General features: G+C 35.8%; 1 protein-coding gene across 4 annotated transcripts; it reads left to right on the forward strand.

Annotated features, from left to right (window-relative positions):
* Positions 1 to 111: 111 nt before the first annotated feature.
* Positions 112 to 18,739, forward strand: C1H5orf22 (chromosome 1 C5orf22 homolog). Of its 4 annotated transcripts, none has more exons than XM_078016982.1 (10): positions 112 to 300; positions 1,481 to 1,626; positions 2,033 to 2,182; positions 4,573 to 4,999; positions 6,590 to 6,652; positions 7,131 to 7,252; positions 9,809 to 9,875; positions 11,976 to 12,115; positions 15,436 to 15,538; positions 18,074 to 18,739. In XM_078016982.1, the coding sequence occupies exons 1-10, from the start codon at positions 220 to 222 to the stop codon at positions 18,134 to 18,136; spliced, it is 1,362 nt and encodes a 453-aa protein (XP_077873108.1). In that variant the 5' UTR covers positions 112 to 219; the 3' UTR covers positions 18,137 to 18,739. The 4 variants fall into 4 exon arrangements, with proteins under 4 accessions (XP_077873108.1, XP_077873112.1, XP_077873116.1 ...); XM_078016986.1 differs by having other exon boundaries at positions 114 to 254; XM_078016990.1 differs by having other exon boundaries at positions 157 to 300; positions 1,566 to 1,626.

Below are 18,739 nucleotides of genomic sequence, written 5' to 3' on the forward strand. Positions count from 1 at the left end.
ACTGATTGGCCCATCAACGAGAGCGATGGACTTCTAAACCAATCGTCTATGTCGAGAGCTCTGTAGCCCGTCCCCCCGCCCTCTACGTGCTCCAATCCGGAAGCGCAACCGGGTGAGCGCGCATTTCCGTCGCGAGAGAGTGGCGGGGCAGCGACTCGGGCGTTCTCTGGTGCTCGCTGGGTTCCTCCGAATCTCTGGGACACAGAAGGGCGCGCAGATATGAGTGACTCTGCGGGAGAGCTCACTCGCCTCAGGTGCTACTCCGAGCTCCCAGTGTGGGTAGTGGAGGATCATCAGGAGGTGAGCGGGCGGCTAAACGGTCCTGGGTCAGAATCTCCCAGAGCCCTGACGAGTCGGATTTCGAACCCAGGTGCCCTGACTCCGAGACCCCTTGCTCTCCACTCGATTGGTGCTGGTTTGCACTTGTCTCCCGCATCGCTTTCACAGCCCTGCTTGCTTGCTGTTTAAGCAGAAGGCTTTATACTAACAACACAGCTCTCATCCGTGACATGGGAACAATAATTATAGTACGCCCAGGGCCGATAGGAGTTTTCGTGCGTATTATATTCATGAATCTTTAACCACAGTGTCCAGCATTTATGAATGTTAAAAGATGTTTCCGTTTTTATGACCGTTCCCCTTTACAGTATTAAAATCGTTGCCTTAAACTAGAGGGAGTCGTCAAAGGAGTGTCATGGATCTAAGAAATTTGTTTAAAATAATCATTAATAGGCTATGGCGCTTTTGGGGATATAAGAGAGAAAGAGGACCTGAGAGTATAGCTCAGAGGTAGAGCGTTTGCCCAGCATGCCTGAGGTCCTGGGTTGTATCCCAGCACCAAAAATATATATATATATATATATATATATATATATATATATATATATATATATATATTACGGATGGAAAAAGTTAAGAGAAAGACACAGAAACCCTACATATAGTGTGTATGGGCCTGAGAGAAGGCCAAAGTTTCGGTTAAGCAATGCTTTCAAATTCAGTATTAAACCTAGAACTGTAGAGGATGTAAGGGGAAAAAAGCCTTATAGACCCTGAGATTTAGGTTACCTTGAAAACACACAGTCAGTGCTAGAACCAGCAGCTGGAGATGCAAGTTGTAAGTTCATAGGAACAAAATAAAGCCTGATGTCATCATCTGAACTATCTACAATAAATGCATTTTATTCTCTCACTTTTTAAAAAATATTTATTTTTTCAGTTGTAGTTGGACATAATATCTTTATTTTATTTATTTGTTTGTTTTTTAATGTGGTGCTGAGGATCCCAGGGCCCCCCACGTGCTAGGTGAGCACTCTGCTGCTGAGCCACAATTCTAGCCCCGTTATTCTCTCACTTTTTAATAACATGGTATGCTTTTAATTATGTGCAGTTATGTTTAACATTGGTTTTTAGTATGTATTTAAGTGTATGCTCATGATTTCAGTGCCCATTTCTGAATGTGTGTATGTGTCTTTCATAGGTTCTGCCTTTTATATACCGGGCCATAGGCTCAAAGCATCTTCCTGCCAGTAATATAAGTTTTTTACATTTTGACTCACATCCAGACCTCCTTATTCCTGTGAATATGCCAGCAGACACCGTGTTTGATAAGGAAACACTCTTTGGGTAATGTGATTTCTTGTGTAAATGGGGGGGGGGGAGGAGAAATAGACTTTGCTAAGCTCATGGGGTTTTGTTTTTTCTTTTTGCCATTTTCATTTTATATAGAACAAGTGTTGATGAACTTTTAAAATGTGTACATGGAGTTTGGTGCCACTGCCTGGATTAATCTTAGGACATCAACCCACCATTAATCTTGAATCAGCAGCGCAAATGTCAACACACAAAGGGAGATTATACCTATTATTTTTATGAAAATAGTTGTGACCCAGTGATTATTCTGAGAAGATCTCAGGAACCTCCCAAGGAACTACACTCTGAGGACTGCTCTCAAAATATTGTGGCTCAAATGACATTCGGGGAAAAAAAAAAACACTTAAATTTTAATGCTTCTTCCCTATTTCTTTTCCAGAGAATTAAGTATTGAAAATTGGATTATGCCTGCAGTTTATGCTGGCCATTTTTCTCACGTAATATGGCTTCATCCCACATGGGCTCAGCAAATCAGAGAAGGCAGACACCACTTTTTAGTAGGTAAAGACACTTCTACCACAACGATCAGGTAATTCACTCATATTTATAAATACAAAAGGAGTTGCATATTTCTATCTTATTTTGGATTTTTGTAATAACTAAGTATTCCTATAAACAAATAGGGTCAGATTAAGCCTCAGCTCTTCCAAAAAGAGTTTTTAAAACACCAAAAGCAGATTTTCAAGTCTCTTGACCCCTGTCGTATACTGTGTATATTTCATTGCTCATCAAATTAATTTTTTAATAAAATGATCTTCATCTTCTGGAATTTGACCTTCATCAATGATTTAAATTCAACAAGTCACTTAATTTCCTTATAGATTTATATATTCAGTGGTACATTTTTCGATCTCCTTCCAATGCAACTATTATGTGTTGAATGTAACAAACAGGAAATGAGAGAGCAAATTTTTTTTCTTTGATTCTCTTCTTTTTTTTAACAGATACAATGACTAAATTAGTAGAGTTTAGGTTTTAATATTATTTTAATATTAATTTTAGTTAATTAAATTATAGCTTAGACTAAGTTAAATTATAGCATCCTCTTCCTTGAGTTACATGTGCATCTATTGTCATATAATTTATTTAACTGATGTTCTGTTTATATTTAGAAATATCTATGTGTTCTTGAATTTCTAAGTTTTTGTGTGATGAGATGAATACTTTAAGTAGTGTAAGCACATCTTTCTAGAAGCTAAAGGATAATGAGATGAAATGGTAATACATTGAAGATGAAATTGTCTCATTGAAAATTATACTTTTTATTTCTGATATAGTTGTAATGATACTCTTAACATTGGTATTGGTATTAAGTGTTCTTACCATTTACACAATAATTTTATGTGATATGAAAGTTGTATTTATTGTACAATTTGAAAGAAATAATCAGGACTCAATATTAAATATTGTACATAATACTGATCTATGAGTAAGAGTCAGTTTTATTGACCAAGTGAATAAGCCTAATTTAACCTACAAATTCAATAATTTTGGATGATCTAGACAGATATTCAAAACTTAATATGTGATAATGACATTTGGATTATTTTTATTATCTCATGATTTTAGTTAATCCTGTAAGTAAAAATTATGGGAAAGGACAGCATGGTGGAACCTGCCAATAGTCCCAGTACTCAGGATGCTAAAATGGGTGAATCACTTGAGTTCAGGAGTTTAAAACCAACCTGGGCAACATAGCAAGACCTTCATCTCAAAAATTTAAAATATTATGGAAGAGACACATTACATATGGTTAAACAACCTATTATGAGTGTGTTTGTGTAACTAGGAACAAAGCAAAACTTCCATGATGAAAAAGAATATAAATTAAGCCTGGGAAATATAGCTTTATCTTTCTTCAGATAATGTAATAAATAAAAGTTTTAATAAATTTGGGCATTAGTTTTATTGTTATTAATCTATTTTTAGAAACTAAATCTACAGCTATGTATGATAGGTCTGAGCAGGTGAAAAATAAATACTGTTACTTTAGTTGTATAAGGCATGCCTCTGGAAGTATTTGACTCTATTGTTCTAAGTTCTTACCTAGGTATAATATAGTTGAAAATAGAACATGTTGGTGTGCCTAGAATCAGAAATCCAGCTGGGCATAGTGGTGCAAGCCAGTAGTCCCAGCTACACAGGAGGTTGAGGCAGGAAAATCAGTTGAGCCCAGGAGTTGGGGCCCAGGCTGGACAACAAAAAAACATCTATCTCTTAAAAAGAGAGAAATTTTCAACCTTAGAAATACATTCTGCAAGTGTATAGGTATGTTTTAAGTTGTTTTTCATGTTAAAAATACCGTGGTTATATAGAGTCTAATGAAGCTTTGAAATATGTCAGAGGAAGCTTTTATTAAAAGAAAATATTTCCAGTTATTAATTTTCTCTTAAGCAAAATTTTCAGATTAAGATTCAGCTGATATGAGAGAAACCAAAGTCTCATGGGCTTAAACAAGAGATTTATTTCTTTCTGGTGTAAGCGTTCAGCATGCACAGTCTAAGACTGTGTGGCAGCTCCACAGTTTGGGGAACCACTGATCCTTCTGTCTATATGTTTCACCATCTTTAGAGTCCTCATAGTCCAAAATAACTTTGCACCTTTGTGTTCTTGTTGTCAATCAGCAAGGAGGGGTAGAGCAAGGCACTATATACTTTTCGTCATTCACAACCAATGGACTGTACTTACTCAAATAGCCACATCTAGCTAAAAAATAGATATGAAATATAGTCTTTACTTTGGGAAATTGTGTGTGCCCAGCTAAGAATGTGCATAATGCCATTTCTACAGAACAGGAATACAAATGGTAAAGGCAGCTCTCAGTGTTTGTCAAATATGTCTTTTCTTGTATTTCTGTAATGCTGCAATGTCAGCTAATTTGTCCATTCTTCTTTAAAATAGTTTTTCCTTCTGTTTCAGGGTTACAAGTACAGATTATTACTTCCTAAGTGATGGTCTTTATGTACCTGAGGATCAGCTGGAGAACCAAAAACCATTACAATTAGATGTGATTTTGGTGAAACCTTGTAAACTCTGTGACAATCCAGAAGAAAGTGCTGCAGTGTCTTCTGCAAAGAAGCCCAGACTAACACTGGGAAATGCAGAAAACACTGCCTCTGCTAACTGTGACTTGGATTCAGAAGGACTGATGAAAGACACCATGACACAGAAAAGTGACCAAGCTTGCCAGGAGCCATCATGTTCGTGTTCTGAAAGTCAGCAATGCCACACTACAGCCAGCACTAAGGAAATTATGGAAATCTTAAAGCAGGGGGATGCATTTGTTTTAGATATTGACTTAGATTTTTTTTCTGTCAAGAATCCCTTTAAAGAAATGTTCACTCAGGTAAACATGGTATTTTGTATGTGTGTGTGAGGAGGTAGTACTAGGGATTGAACCAGAGGCACTCTACCACAAGCTACACCCCAGTGATTTTCTTTATTTTGAGACAGGGCCTCACTGAGTTGCCCAGGCTAGCCCCAAACTTGTGATCCTCCTGGCTTAGCCTCTTAAGTCACTGGGATTTTAGGCATGTACCACCATGCCCAGCTCTGAATATGCTGTTTTCATACCATAAATCTTGGAAAATCTGTAACATTTCTCTTAAGATTAGGGATAGTAAGCTTCTGCAAATAGCCAGTTAGTGTTATTTTAAGTTTTTGAGGCCACATTCTATGTCATATGTTCTGTTTTATTTTATGTGTTTGTTTTTGTAACCTCTTAAAATTATGTACAGATTGAGGCTAGGGTTCTGGCTCAATGGTACAGCACTTGCCTCGAATGCATGGGGCACTAAATTTACTCCTCAGGATCACATAAATAAAGAGAATAAAGGTATTATATCCATTTACAACTAAAACAAAAATTATATACAGATTGAGCATTCCTACTCTGAAAATCCATAATCTGAAGTGCTGAACACCATGATGAAGAACACCAGTAAAATCTATAAATATTCTGAAATATGAAATACTTCTGGTTTCAAGCATTTTGGATAAATATTCAACTTCTATTATAATACTTTATAATTTAATAACTTATTTTTTAGTATCGTGGAAAGAGCAGAGAGTTTTTGTTACATCTATGCTTACTGGCTGTATGATCTTGGGAAAGATACTTAACCTTTCTGACTTGTGTTTTTTCAAGTATAAAGTAGAAATAATAATTATACCAGCAGACTGGTGATGTAGCTCAGTGGTAGAGTGGTTGGAGCTGAGTTCAATCCCCAACACTACAAGTAAATAAATGAATAGTAATCAGACCCAAGTCTTGGGATTGTTAGATCAGTAAAGCACTAAGGATAGTGCCACAACACTGTGCTTACTAATTTAAGCTCTTGGTTATAACATCTTCCTGGCAGTAGAGTAGTCCTAAATAGGATTTTTGGAGTCAGATATAGCCATCTACATGACAGAACTGTCTAGTTGTACTAAACAAGGGGGAGACTTTCTCCTACAAAGTCTAGGTGTAATAGGCGTCTTTCTTGTTGGGGATAGAGCCACCTAACTGAGGTTCATTGTCTTCCAGTCTGCTCTGCTATTGTCTTAATACTCAGAGTTTTCTTCTGTTGCTTGAGAAATGCTGCACAGTGGACATAGAGAGTTTGTTGTGATTGTTAAAAATATGTACATCATTGATATTAAAAGCTAAAATCAATTTAGATCCTAGAATATAACCACTGATATAATGGGATGTTATTAAAAATGTTCTAATGACCCAGTAGCCACCCGTTCTCCCATACTTTCTTTACTTCATTGTCATGCCCAGCTGGGTAGAGTTTCTCTGAAGAAATTATATTTACAACTACAATCTTAAATGCATATTTTCCCTTTGAATAATTATCTAAGATGTTCTCCTTGTGTCACAGGCAAGACTGTTGTTTGCTTAAAGTATACCATTGAAAAAATTAACAGATATTTTGGTTTTGTTTTTCAGGAAGAATACAAAATCTTACAAGAATTGTACCAGTTTAAAAAGCCTGGTAGCAACTTAACTGAGGTATCTACTATTCGTTTTTTCTGAATTTTATATTTATCACATATATCATAATTATATCTTGAACTTATTAGAATGATCCCAAAGGACTAAAGGATCCTAAATTCATGTGTGTGCACGTGTGTGTGTGTGTGTGTGTGTGTGTGTGTGTGTGTGTTTGCTACTAGAGTTTGAACCTAGGGGTACTTAACCACCAAGCCATATCCCCAGTCCTTTTTTATTTTGAGACAAGATTTCACTATGTAGCTTAGGGTCTAAGTTGCTGAAGCTGGCTTTGAACGTGTGTGTGTGTGTGTGTGTGTGTGTGTGTGTGTGTGTGTGTGTGTGTGTTTGTGTGTGTGTGTGTTATGTTATATAACCCATGATTAGTACTTGGAAACCATGTATTGACCAGTTGAACTTAAGATTTTCACTATAATAAGATTCTACTTGTTTTTTGAAGGAATAACAACATAATCTTAGTTTTTCAATGTATTTATAGGAAGATTTGGTAGATATTGTTGATACTCGAATTCATCAGTTAGAAGATTTAGAAGCAACTTTTGCTGATTTGTGTGATGGTGATGATGAAGAAACTGTACAGAAATGGGCTTCAAACCCTGGGTAAGACTCCCAAACATTTTTTTTTTCTCAAATTTGCCAATTTTCAGTTCCAAATATGTCTTTAAATGTATTAAATAAATTGCTTTTTAAAAATGAGTATTATTGCTGAAGATATAACTCAGTGGTAGAATACTTTCTTGCCTAGCATGTGTGAGGCCCAGGGTTTGATCCCCACAGATTTACTAATAATAGTTAGCATTTATTGAATGTTTTGTGTGCTCTGTCTCTATGGATTTCTCTTACATTATGTAACTTTGTTTCTTATAGCAATGTAGGATTCATTATTTTTTTAAAGACCTATTTTTTTTAATATCTTTATTTTTATTTATTTATTTTATGGGGTGCTGAGGATTGAACCCAGTGCCTCATACTTGCAAGGTAAGCACTCTACCACTGAGCTACAACCCCATCCCAAGGGATTCATTATTATTATGTCCATTTAATTCAGAGGAAAGCAAGGCACAGGGTTCAAGTAAGTTGCCCTGAGTTGCATCGTAAATGGGCATCTTTTTGTTACTGTGCATTAGTAGCCCCTAAATGGAAGTTATTACACTAGATTTTTGGAGAATTAAAGATGGGCAGTCCCTGTTCTAAGTAGAACAAAAAAACTAATCTCTTAACAGAGAAGTAAATTACTTGACAAGTAAATTTCAGTATGAAAACTTGGCTCCTTTTAAGAATAACCTAACAAGCCAGGTATGGTGGCCTGTAATCCCAGCAACTTAAGAGACTGAGACAGGAGGAATTCAAGTTCAAAGCCAGCTTCAGCAACTTAGACCCTAAGCTACATAGTGAAATCTTGTCTCAAAATAAAAAAAGGACTGGGGATATGGCTTGGTGGTTAAGTACCCCTAGGTTCAAACTCTAGTAGCAAAAAAAAAAAAGAATAACCCAATAAATGTTTGAGATAATGAGTATGCCAGTTACCCTGATTTGATCATTGTATACTATATACATGTATGGAAGTACTACATTATATCTCATAAATATGTACAATTATTGTGTTTTAGTTAAAAAAAAAAAAAGAATAGCCCAACTATAACTAAAGGAGTTTATTTTCAATCTGTCCATTAAGAGCAGGATTTGAAGTCTAATTCTTCATCAGGTCATTTATTTGGTCGATTCTTTCATTTTTATGTTACTTTGAAAATGTGGAGGGGGATGAAAGCCTTTCAGAATGAAATCCTTTAATATTGGACCTGGTACGAAAGTGTATTAACAGTTGCTTTTCTTTATAATAATTCTTTAAATCATGTAAACCCAGAGAGCCAGAAGAGTAAAAACCATAGGCAAATTTTTATCCTCATGTGCATAGGAAGATCAAAATTAGTTTAAGACAATCTCCCACGTGTTGTGAGATTGCTTCTATTTACACTGTAGAGAACAATCAGCTATAAAACAACAATATTACATGAGAAATTAGAATCACAAACCTACCAAATTTGTCATGATGAGTATTGAAAGTAATTCATCAGCTGTCCAGAAGAATGCAGAAACTGAGACAGTGGTTGCCTCTGGAGAAAGAAATCATGGCTAAAAGATGAAGTATATGACCAAGTGATGCCTTCTTTTGCTGTGTACAGGTATTACTTATTCAAAATATTCATTGTAACTTTTACTTTAAAATATTCATAAAGATTTAGTCATTGTCATTAAAGAATTGGTATAAAATAATGCCTAATAGTTTCATCACAGCAGTAAATATTGATCAGGCACTTGAACATCAGTTAATGATGTTTTTTTTTCCCTTAAATATAGGGAACTGGTTCTAGAAGTGATACCCTCCTTTTTTTTTTTTTTTTTTCCTTTTTTTGGTACCAGGAATTGAATACTGGGGCACTCGACCACTAAGCCACATCCCCAGCCCTATTATGTATTTGTTTTAGAGAAAGCTCATTGAGTTGCTTAGCACCTTCAAGGTTGGCTGAGTTGCTGAGGATGGCTTTAAACTCACAATCTTTCTGTTCAGCCTCCCCAGCTGCTGGGATTATAGGCGTGCGCCACCATGCCCAGCTTCTTTTTTAAAATTATGATGGAAGAGGGAGATAAATAAGTCTCATGACATGAGTCTTCTTAGAAATACTGAAAAGTACTCACTATTTTGTGATTGCATGAAGTCTTAAGCTGAGTTTAAACTTCACCAGCAAGAACAAAAATAGGCCAGAAGCCTTGGAGTCCTAAACCAACTGTAGACCTTCCACTGAAACCCTGTCTGCTGCTGAGCATGCCCAGGTAGTTCTTCAGCATCTGCAGGAAGTTCCAGGGCGGAGTTGAAGACTCAACAGTACTACAACATCATGAGTTTAGACTCTTGTTGGAATTGTGAAGGAAGTAGTAGGGCTGGGAGCTGTGCAATAGATAAGGAAAAGTAGATAAGATAATAAAGAACACTTATTTCTTAGTATTTTAAGGTGAGACTTGAACAGTTTTTATCTTTCAAAGCATTGTATGAAGCATATTATTCATAGCAAATATTAAGTGTAATGTATTATTTGCTACTGTAATTTTAGTTGAGGTGGTTTTGGTGTTTCATTGAGTGGGATGGCTTTTTTTCAGAATGGAATCACTAGTTCCACTTGTACAGAGTTTGAAAAAACGGATGGAAGTGCCAGATTATGAAATGGTAAGTATTTTATATTAAAACATAAAGTTGACCTCTTATAAAAAGTTTCCTGGGTGGAAAAAAATTGGTTTTTGTTAAAGTGATTGATTTTTATTTGTTTTTCTGAAGTCTGAATGAATTACTAAGAGATAAGTGAAAAAATACATATTTTATAGAAGCCAGAATACTGAAAAGTTTTCTAAGAAAAACAATTTCTTCCAAATTTTATGTATGAAGCAAAAGAACTATGTACTTTTATTATTATTATTTTGTTGGTGATCATCTCTCTCTTCCCCAGACAAGAATAAGTTCATAATTTCTAAAGTTGTTCATTCCTTATTAATTCCTACTTATACTCATATTGGCTCTTCTTTTCCTCTTTGAAAAAAAAAAAAAAAACTTCTCTAATTTTAAAAACTAAGAAAAGGTAAAAGTGCAGTAGCTGATACATTTTAAATGTGTTAGCTCTTTCTTGTTAGTCAACAGTGATCTGAATGCTGTGACCAAAGATACTTTTAATTATGATTTTTTCTATTTTTATATCAGTTTTTGAAGCATATATTTTCCCATTTTTCTCAGTACTGAAGTTAGGAAAAACTAAGACTTAAGAAGGTCAATTGACTTTTCTCAGATCTATGCCAGAGCTCAGACAAGCATGTCTTCTGCCTCTTATCTGGTGCTTCTCTTTAATAAAAGGTGTTGAATGTTTTCTTTGGTTGTAAAATACAATCAGGGCAGTTTTTTGAGCTGACATTTAAGTATTGGCTTAATACTCAATTTATAAGAAGAATATGTGTGTGTGTTTATCACCAAAGAATATCTTAGTTAACCCTGAGCTAAAACAGGTTTGCTCTTTTTTGTTAAAAATGATGTAGTTAGAAGATGCTTAGAGTTTGAAAATGCTTTTGAGCTCCTGTTATATCATCTAACATGTCTTCAAGCAAGTGTGCTTTAATCTTTACATAGCATCTTAATTTTGATTGTTGAGGAATTTTGTGTGATGTTTGAGGGAAAAGAGGTGGCAGGGACTCAGCACAGATACGTAATCAAATATGATGTGCTTATAGCTGTAGTGTGAGAATTCTGATCATTTTAGTGGAAAAGAACATGCAGAATCCATCATTAACTGACCACTGCCAATTATATCTTTGGTGCATATCCAAAGCCACCAGTAAAGTATAGTTTTTTCCAAGTTTTATACTTATGTACTCTAGATAAAGCTATGATATATTTGTATTCCAGTTTTTAAAACTTCAAAGTTGAAGTTGAAAAAAGACAGCCTGCAAGCCACTTCTAGCTTTCAAACCTATTTACTTTAATAAAGTAAGACTGGAATGCTATTTATTTATCTTTAAAACATATCTAGCCAAGCTCAGTGGTATACACCTGTAATCCTAACTATTTAGGAGGTTGAGATAGGATTGCAAAGTTCAAAACCAGCCTTTGCAACTTAGAGAGACCCTGTCTCAAAATAAAAAATAAAAGAGGTTAGGGATATAGTTCAGTGGTAGAGTGCTTACCTAGCATACACAAGTCTGTGTGTTCAAGCCCCAGTACCCCAAACAGGAGAGTAGAGGGGAACATAGCTCAGTAGTAGAGGACTCCTAGATTCAATACCACACACACACACACAAAAAAAAAAATAGACAGATACTGGTAGTGTGTGATTATACATCCAAAGGATATGCAAGAAAACAATATGTTAAAGTGGGAGGAAAACATTCTATTGTATCAAAGCTTTGAATGTAATATAGAGTGCCTGTATTTAAAAAGTAGAGTGTGTATATTATATACACTTTTATATCAGCCTTTAAAATCTAAATAAAACATATAATTTGCCAGAAAATATGTACTATCAAAATCAACTCAAAGAGAAACTGATAATCATAAAATAAAGAAGTAAAGAATTATTCCTAAAAAAAGATATTGGCCCAGACAGTTGTACAGGCCAATTCTACCAAAACTTCAGAATGCGAATAACCTCTGTGGATTAGAAAGTTTTAAGGAAAACAATCCCAATCCATAAAAATTAGAAGATATATTGTCATTAGGGCCATTAATGATCAAAGAATCTTTTAAGATCAACAGTCTTACAGTGCAATTTAATTATCTTATATTCAGGTTCACCAAGCTGGTCTAACCTGTGATTATTCAGAACTTCCTCACCATATCAGCACAGAGCAAGAAATTGAGTACCTTATTCAGTCTGTATATTGCTTACTGAAAAGTTTACCAAAACCTACTCTTGTGACAATTGCAAGGTAAGTGCAGTAAGCTCAATAATGGCCCACCAAAGACATACTAATCTCTGGACCTGTGAATATGCTGCCTTATTGTGGTAAAGGGAATTTGCAGTGTGATTAACTCAAGAATTTTGAGATGAAGAGTTTATCTGTGTAGACCAGTATTATCACAGGATCCTAAGAAAAAGTAAGGCAGAAAGATCAGAATCAGAGAGAGAGAAAAAGCTTGGAAAGTGCTATGCAGCACCTTTGAAGGTGAAGAATGGGGCCACAAGCTGAGAATGAGGCAGCCTCTGGAAGCTAGAAAAGGCCAGGGAACAGACTCTCTCCAGAGCCTACAATATGTATTAAAACACCACACTAGACCAGATGCATCTTTAGCATCACTAGCATAGCAGTTACAAAGGCAGAAAGATAACCACATACCAAATACTACCAATAGCACTACCATGATGATGTGATTGTTCTCATTATTGAATAACTTCTTAATAAAGGCCTTACCTTAAAAGTCCAGTCTTAATTCACAGAGTAGTTGCACTCCTGGAAAATTCGTTAATATCTAATCCATTTTCAAAAAATACAAGTTTTAAATTCTAGGCTCTAAAATTTAAAAATTGGTTTCTCACTTGGTGAATGCTCTATGATTTTGGAAAAGTACACAGGACATAGGGATAATTATTCATATTGCAGGACTGTTGAAAGCATCCCAACAGTTTAGCCCTCTTCCCCCAGTCTCTTGAATGTCAATAATCTTCCCCTAGTCACTCTGTCAATCAAAAATATACCTATAAATTTCCAAAACCCCCTCTTGGGGGTAGCTCCCACAAAGTACCATTGCAATAGTGTTTAAAAGAATTTAGAAATCACCACCACCACCACCACAGAGCAGGGATTAAATCTAGAGCTTCATGCATGCCTGACAAGTACTCTACACTAAGCCACAATCCCAGCCCAAAAAATTTGAAAGCCATTGAATACCCTTATTAAAGCTTATAAGTAAAGCTTTTATATAAGATACTTTTAAGCAGGTCTTTTTTTTTTTAATCTGTATATAGTTTCTAATTGGAATTTACAATAGCTAGGCCACAGCAATAGCCCAAGGGTCAATCAGAATGCACTGTGTAAAAAAGCCCAAGAGTAAGGCCACTTCATTTATGAAATGAAGTACTGGACAGTGTTGAGAAATCCTTGTGATCTGTTCACTGAGGAGTGACCACTTTCATTTTGGAGTATATGAAGACAAATTTAAGCAGATACAGCATTCTAGTGCTTTCAAGTTAGCCAACAAGGCCCGGTTAGATTGACCTCCACAAACTGAGGGCCCTACTAAGCCAGAAATTTTGTTTCAGGTAACAAAGTAGGAGATAAGTTTCTCTTTTAACAAAACCCTGCTATTGTTTCATGTACAGCTAAGACACTGTGGGCCTATGAATCTGCCGTTTAAACAGTTTTTATTCCGCTAATTGAGGCTTGCTGGGCTATCTTCATTTTGTTAGTTGTTGAATCCAAGATAACATACCCCAAAACTGGAATTTAAGGCAGAGGCCTCTACTGAAGCCAAGGTTTTCACTGTGTAAAAAGCCCAAGAGTAAGCTAAGAGCTGATTTTCTTCTTCGCATTCCATTCTTCCTGACTGGGAGAATTCCTTATATGACTTGTGGGAAATAGAGCATATACCATATTGATTCTTACTGTTTTTTTGTTTTTTTGGCAATGGGGGGATTGAACCAAGGGCCTCACGCATGCTAGGCAAGCACCTTATCACTGTGCTACATCCCCAGCACTACTACACTTGGAGATATAGAAGTAACCACAGTATATTGATTGCACTAACCTAAACAGTTCCATCCACCAAGTTACTTTTGTTTCCCTTCCAAACCACATTAGCTAAATCTAGGGGCCCCTACCTCCATCAGAATTGGCAAGTTGTTGACTTGGGCACTTGTATCCAATAAAGCCATAAACATTTGAGTCTTCCCTTCCCAGACATCACCCTAGAATACTCAGGTTTCCAGCCCTGATAAGGAAACCTTACTCTTTAAAGAAACTGTGGCTGTGGTATAGGACTGAAGGAAGTGGTTTTATTCCATTCAACAAGAAATAGTTCGTTTGACCTGTATGGTGGCTGCTCACCGTTCAACCCAAATCAACCAACAAAAATTCCTCTCCCAACACTTTAGGTTCATCTAAAACACTGTATCAAGTGATACCATCTACTTCATTATATGGAAAGGATGACTTTTGTATGAATTCTCTGATCATCCTTGAGAAACTCCTCAAACCAGTAGTCTTCTGATTTAAGCAGGTCTTTATCCATATGTGTAACTTAGTATTTAAAAATTTAACACTATATTTATCATTTATTTATTGTGTCTTAAATGTTTACATCAAGCCTCAAAAGTAACACAGTCACCAGAGAATGGAATGAGTTTGTTAGAGGTCTTACAGATTATTTCTTTAATATTATTTTTTAATCTCTAATAACAAATGCAAAGAAGTAGGCTGCTAATTCCAGTTTCTTCCAAAAGGATTTCCTATGCCACTTTCTCCATTCATACTCTAAACGGTTTTTCTCACCCCAATCTAGAACAAAGAGTCACTGATCAAATCTTTTCACATCTTAATACTGTAATTGGCAGTAACATTGTAGCTGCTCAGTGCAACTCAAGTTGTTTTAGGGAATTCTAAAAAGACTCCCAAAATACAAATTGCTGCCCACCCCACTTTGCTCCATTCTCCTTCATCCTACATAGGAAATTAATCCTAATGTCATCAAATTCTGACATTACATTTTGGACCAAGCCATGGATCCTTTCCATTTATGGGATTAACAAATTGTTTGTAGAAGTAGAACCCTTTCATCAACTAGAAAACCTTTACCCTACTCATTTCTAGCCCTAGCATAAACATAATAAGAATAAGAAAGACACCCAGTCACTGAGAAGATAAATTCCTGTGCCCTATAGCAACATCTCCCTTTCAGGGAAGAGTAGTAGTTATTAAGCACTTAGGATCACATCACATGGTTTGAAACCTGTCACTAGCACTTACTTACTAGCTATGTGACCTTGCACAGGTTAATCCTTCTTTGTTTTAATTTCCCTTATAGGGAGGTAATTGTACCTGTTTTATAGAATTGCTGAGAAAATTAAGGAACAAAATTCATGTAAAGTGCCTGACAGGGTAAATATTTATTAACTTTTAACTGTTGAAAGAATTGAATACACCTACATTTCTATTTTACATTGAAATCAACACATGCAGCCTCTTCCTTCTTCACAGTGTGGTTTTATCTTATATTTGTGTATATTTTTTCTCTTTTTTGTTCTTGGTTCCAGGTCAAGTCTGGATGATTACTGTCCTTCTGAACAAGTTGACACCATTCAAGAAAAGATCCTCAGTGTGCTGCACTCCCTTTATGGGACTCTAGACACTCACCTGGTATATTCAACAGAATATTCTACATCCTGAAACATACAAAACACTAGGTTCCTGTTACATCCTATTATAATAGAGTTTTCATTAACTTATTTGTAAATGAGTCTTCCAGAGAACACTTTTTATGTTACTATCACTTGAAATCTTTCAGATATCAATTGAACAAAGGCAGGTTTTTTTTTTTTGGGGGGGGGGTTGTTTTGTTACATCAAATCCCAACTGTTGCTTATCTTTCTTTTCTTTATTGTCTTTATTTATGAGGATTTTTTTTTTTCATCTCCTTCTTCCCAGGTCAATTGATCTGTATGAGATTCATTCTTACATTTATATATCCATTCAACCAGCTGACATTTATTAAGCATTTATGTGTGCCAGACATTATCAAGTGCAGGTATGTGGTAATGAACAGAATAGACAGGGCCCTGCCCTTTTGGAAGAGGTAAATGAGAAGCAAATTATGGGTCATGAACAATGTTATGAGAGAAAGAACAACAACAAAGATATCTTAGTCATGCTCTTAGTACTCAGAATATTCTGGACATTATAGAAAGTAACATTCACAAAAGCTACTACCAAAAAAAAAAAAAAAAAAAAAACTTTACCAGTCCATAACTTACAGGAAGTTAGCCTTTCCAAGACTCTTGGGATTGTGGCCAGACAGAAATGCTCTCAACATTGTGATTTTTTTTTTTTCAATAATAGCTTTGTTGAGATATAATTCACATATCATACAATTCACATTTAAACTGTGCAATTCAATGGTTTTTAATATACTTTTGAATATATGCAAAACCAATATCACAGTCAATTTTAGAACATTTTCATTGCCTCAAAAAGAAACTCTGAATTAGATACCATCACTCGATCCACCCATTTTATTCACTCCCTGCCCCCCACCCACCCCAAACAACCACTTTCTACTTGTTCTTTTGTGACCAGCTTCTTTTATTTGGCATGTTTTCAAGGATCATCCATTGTGCACCACACATCACAACTTCATTTCTCTTTATAAGTGAAAAGTAGCAGTGTGATTTTGATTTTTGGTTTGGAGTTTTTTCAGGACCAGAGATTGAACTCAGGGGCACTCACTCTACCACAAAGCTATATTCCCAGCCCTTGTTATTTTTTTATCTTAAGACAAGGTCTCACTAAGTTGCTGAGGCTGGCCTGGAACTTGCAGTCCTTTTGCCTCAGCCTCACAGGTTGCTGGGATTACAGACATGTTTCTCCTAGCCCAGCTTCCATCACTGTTTTATTAAAGAGGTCTGAAGCTGGGGGTGGTAGTACACACCTATAATCCTAGCAACTTGACAGGCTGAGACACAAGGATCACAAGCTCTAAGCCAGCTTTGGCAATTTAGCAAGACCCTATCAAAATTCAAAAAAAGAAAAAGGGCTGAAGATATAGCTCAGTTTTAGAGCGCTCCTGGATTCAGTCTGCAGTGTTGGGGGTGATAGGGGCAGGGCCTGGTTGAATGAACTTTATTTACCAAACAAATTCACTTTTGGGGACTGGAGCTGTATAGCTCAGTGGCAGAGTGCTTGCCTAGCATGTGTGAGGCACTGGGTTCAATCTTTAGCACCACATTAAAATAAACAAAGGTTTGATGTCCATCTACAACTACAAAAAAAAAAAAAACTTTTGATTTTGGTTTTGTTAACTAGAAAAGCACTTCAGGGATTTTTGCCCATCCTAATAGTCATTGTGGGTATCAGTTATCATTGTTCCATTTTATTTAAATGCCATTTTATTGACAGTCTGAGTTGATAAATTTTTAAATAACCCAGCTTGTTATGAAAAAGTAGAGAAAATTAAATCTTTAATTTTGACCTGCCATAAATACCCAAGGACACAACTGTCTCCTCACCAGCCTCCTCATAATACAACCAAACAAAATGAGTTCACCCCTTGATGAGCACAAAGCCAATACGCACAACCAGGAGATGAAAGAATCAAGAAAGGCTTGCTACTTGCAACAGCTAAGGAGAACACTAGAGATCTTATCTCAAAGTTGTGCCTCTTATGGAATGAAGGGGTGTTACTAGAGAGAGGCTTGTGTGCACCTTCTAGAGGGGATTGTTATCACAGGTGGTAAGCACATTCCTGCACATGCAGTTAGAGGTCAGCCTCTTCACAGGGTCCATGTTTGAAATGGTGGATGAGAGTGCCTTTGTGGTGGAGAATTTAACATTATGATATTATAATGAGCAAGTTTCACTCTAAGTCACCCTGAATAATAACTTGGTGATTTTGAGCTAGTTTAAAGTGGTTTCATGCGGTTTTTTTTCCTCTGGGAAGCTTTATCTGAAACAGCAACAAACAAAAACAGCTTGAAGGGATGTGTCTTCACCCCCCTCCCACAACAAACATAGGTGTTTACCCCTATGAGTTCCTGCCTAAAATAAAAATAAGATAACCTTTCTTGAAACACTCTTAATCATGGAAATTCTTATTTTCCCAATTTGCCAAAGCATCCTGCTCTTCAGTATTTGTTAAGTAACCATTTTAACTACCATTTAATTTCACTTCTTTTAAAGGATAAAATGGCATGTAAAGACAAAAGAAAACAGCACTCATCCACAACTGTAAGTTGTATGTAGCTAAAATCATAGGGTTACCTAATTTTATGAATATTCAAGGACATATTACTATTGTCATTCAGTAGATGGCACCAGACCCCATTTTTCCACTGATTATGTATTCCAATGAATTTTTCTTATCATTAAGTTGATTTCCAAAGTCTGATGGTTTTGAATGCTTGTGTTGAATTTACTTAGCTTTCCAATTTGATAAAACATTATATTCCAGAAAGGTTTATGTTCTTGTAAAAATCAGAATTGCAAAATTATGCTATTTATTTATTTTAAATTATAGGCATAACTTTCATGAATAAATTATTTTGTGTGCTAAAAGAAATTAAAAGATGTGTTTTGAAATTTTAAAGATTTGGGGGTTGTTGTTTTCTTATTTTCAATGCTAGTGACTGAACCCAGGGCCTCCCACATTGAAGACAAATACTCTCCCACTCAGCTACATCCCCAGTCCTAAAGTTTAAAAGATTTTAAATCAAACTATAGCACTAATTAATTGTTTCTGATCACATTATGTTGATATCATTGATCTTAAAAGTCTGAAACTCAAGTGTGATTCATCATTGCTTTAATTCAGGCTGAATAAAAGAACATCAAATTCTGTTACAGGAA

Source organism: Ictidomys tridecemlineatus, chromosome 1 (genome assembly GCF_052094955.1).
Source record: "Ictidomys tridecemlineatus isolate mIctTri1 chromosome 1, mIctTri1.hap1, whole genome shotgun sequence".
Lineage (NCBI taxonomy): Eukaryota > Metazoa > Chordata > Mammalia > Rodentia > Sciuridae > Ictidomys > Ictidomys tridecemlineatus.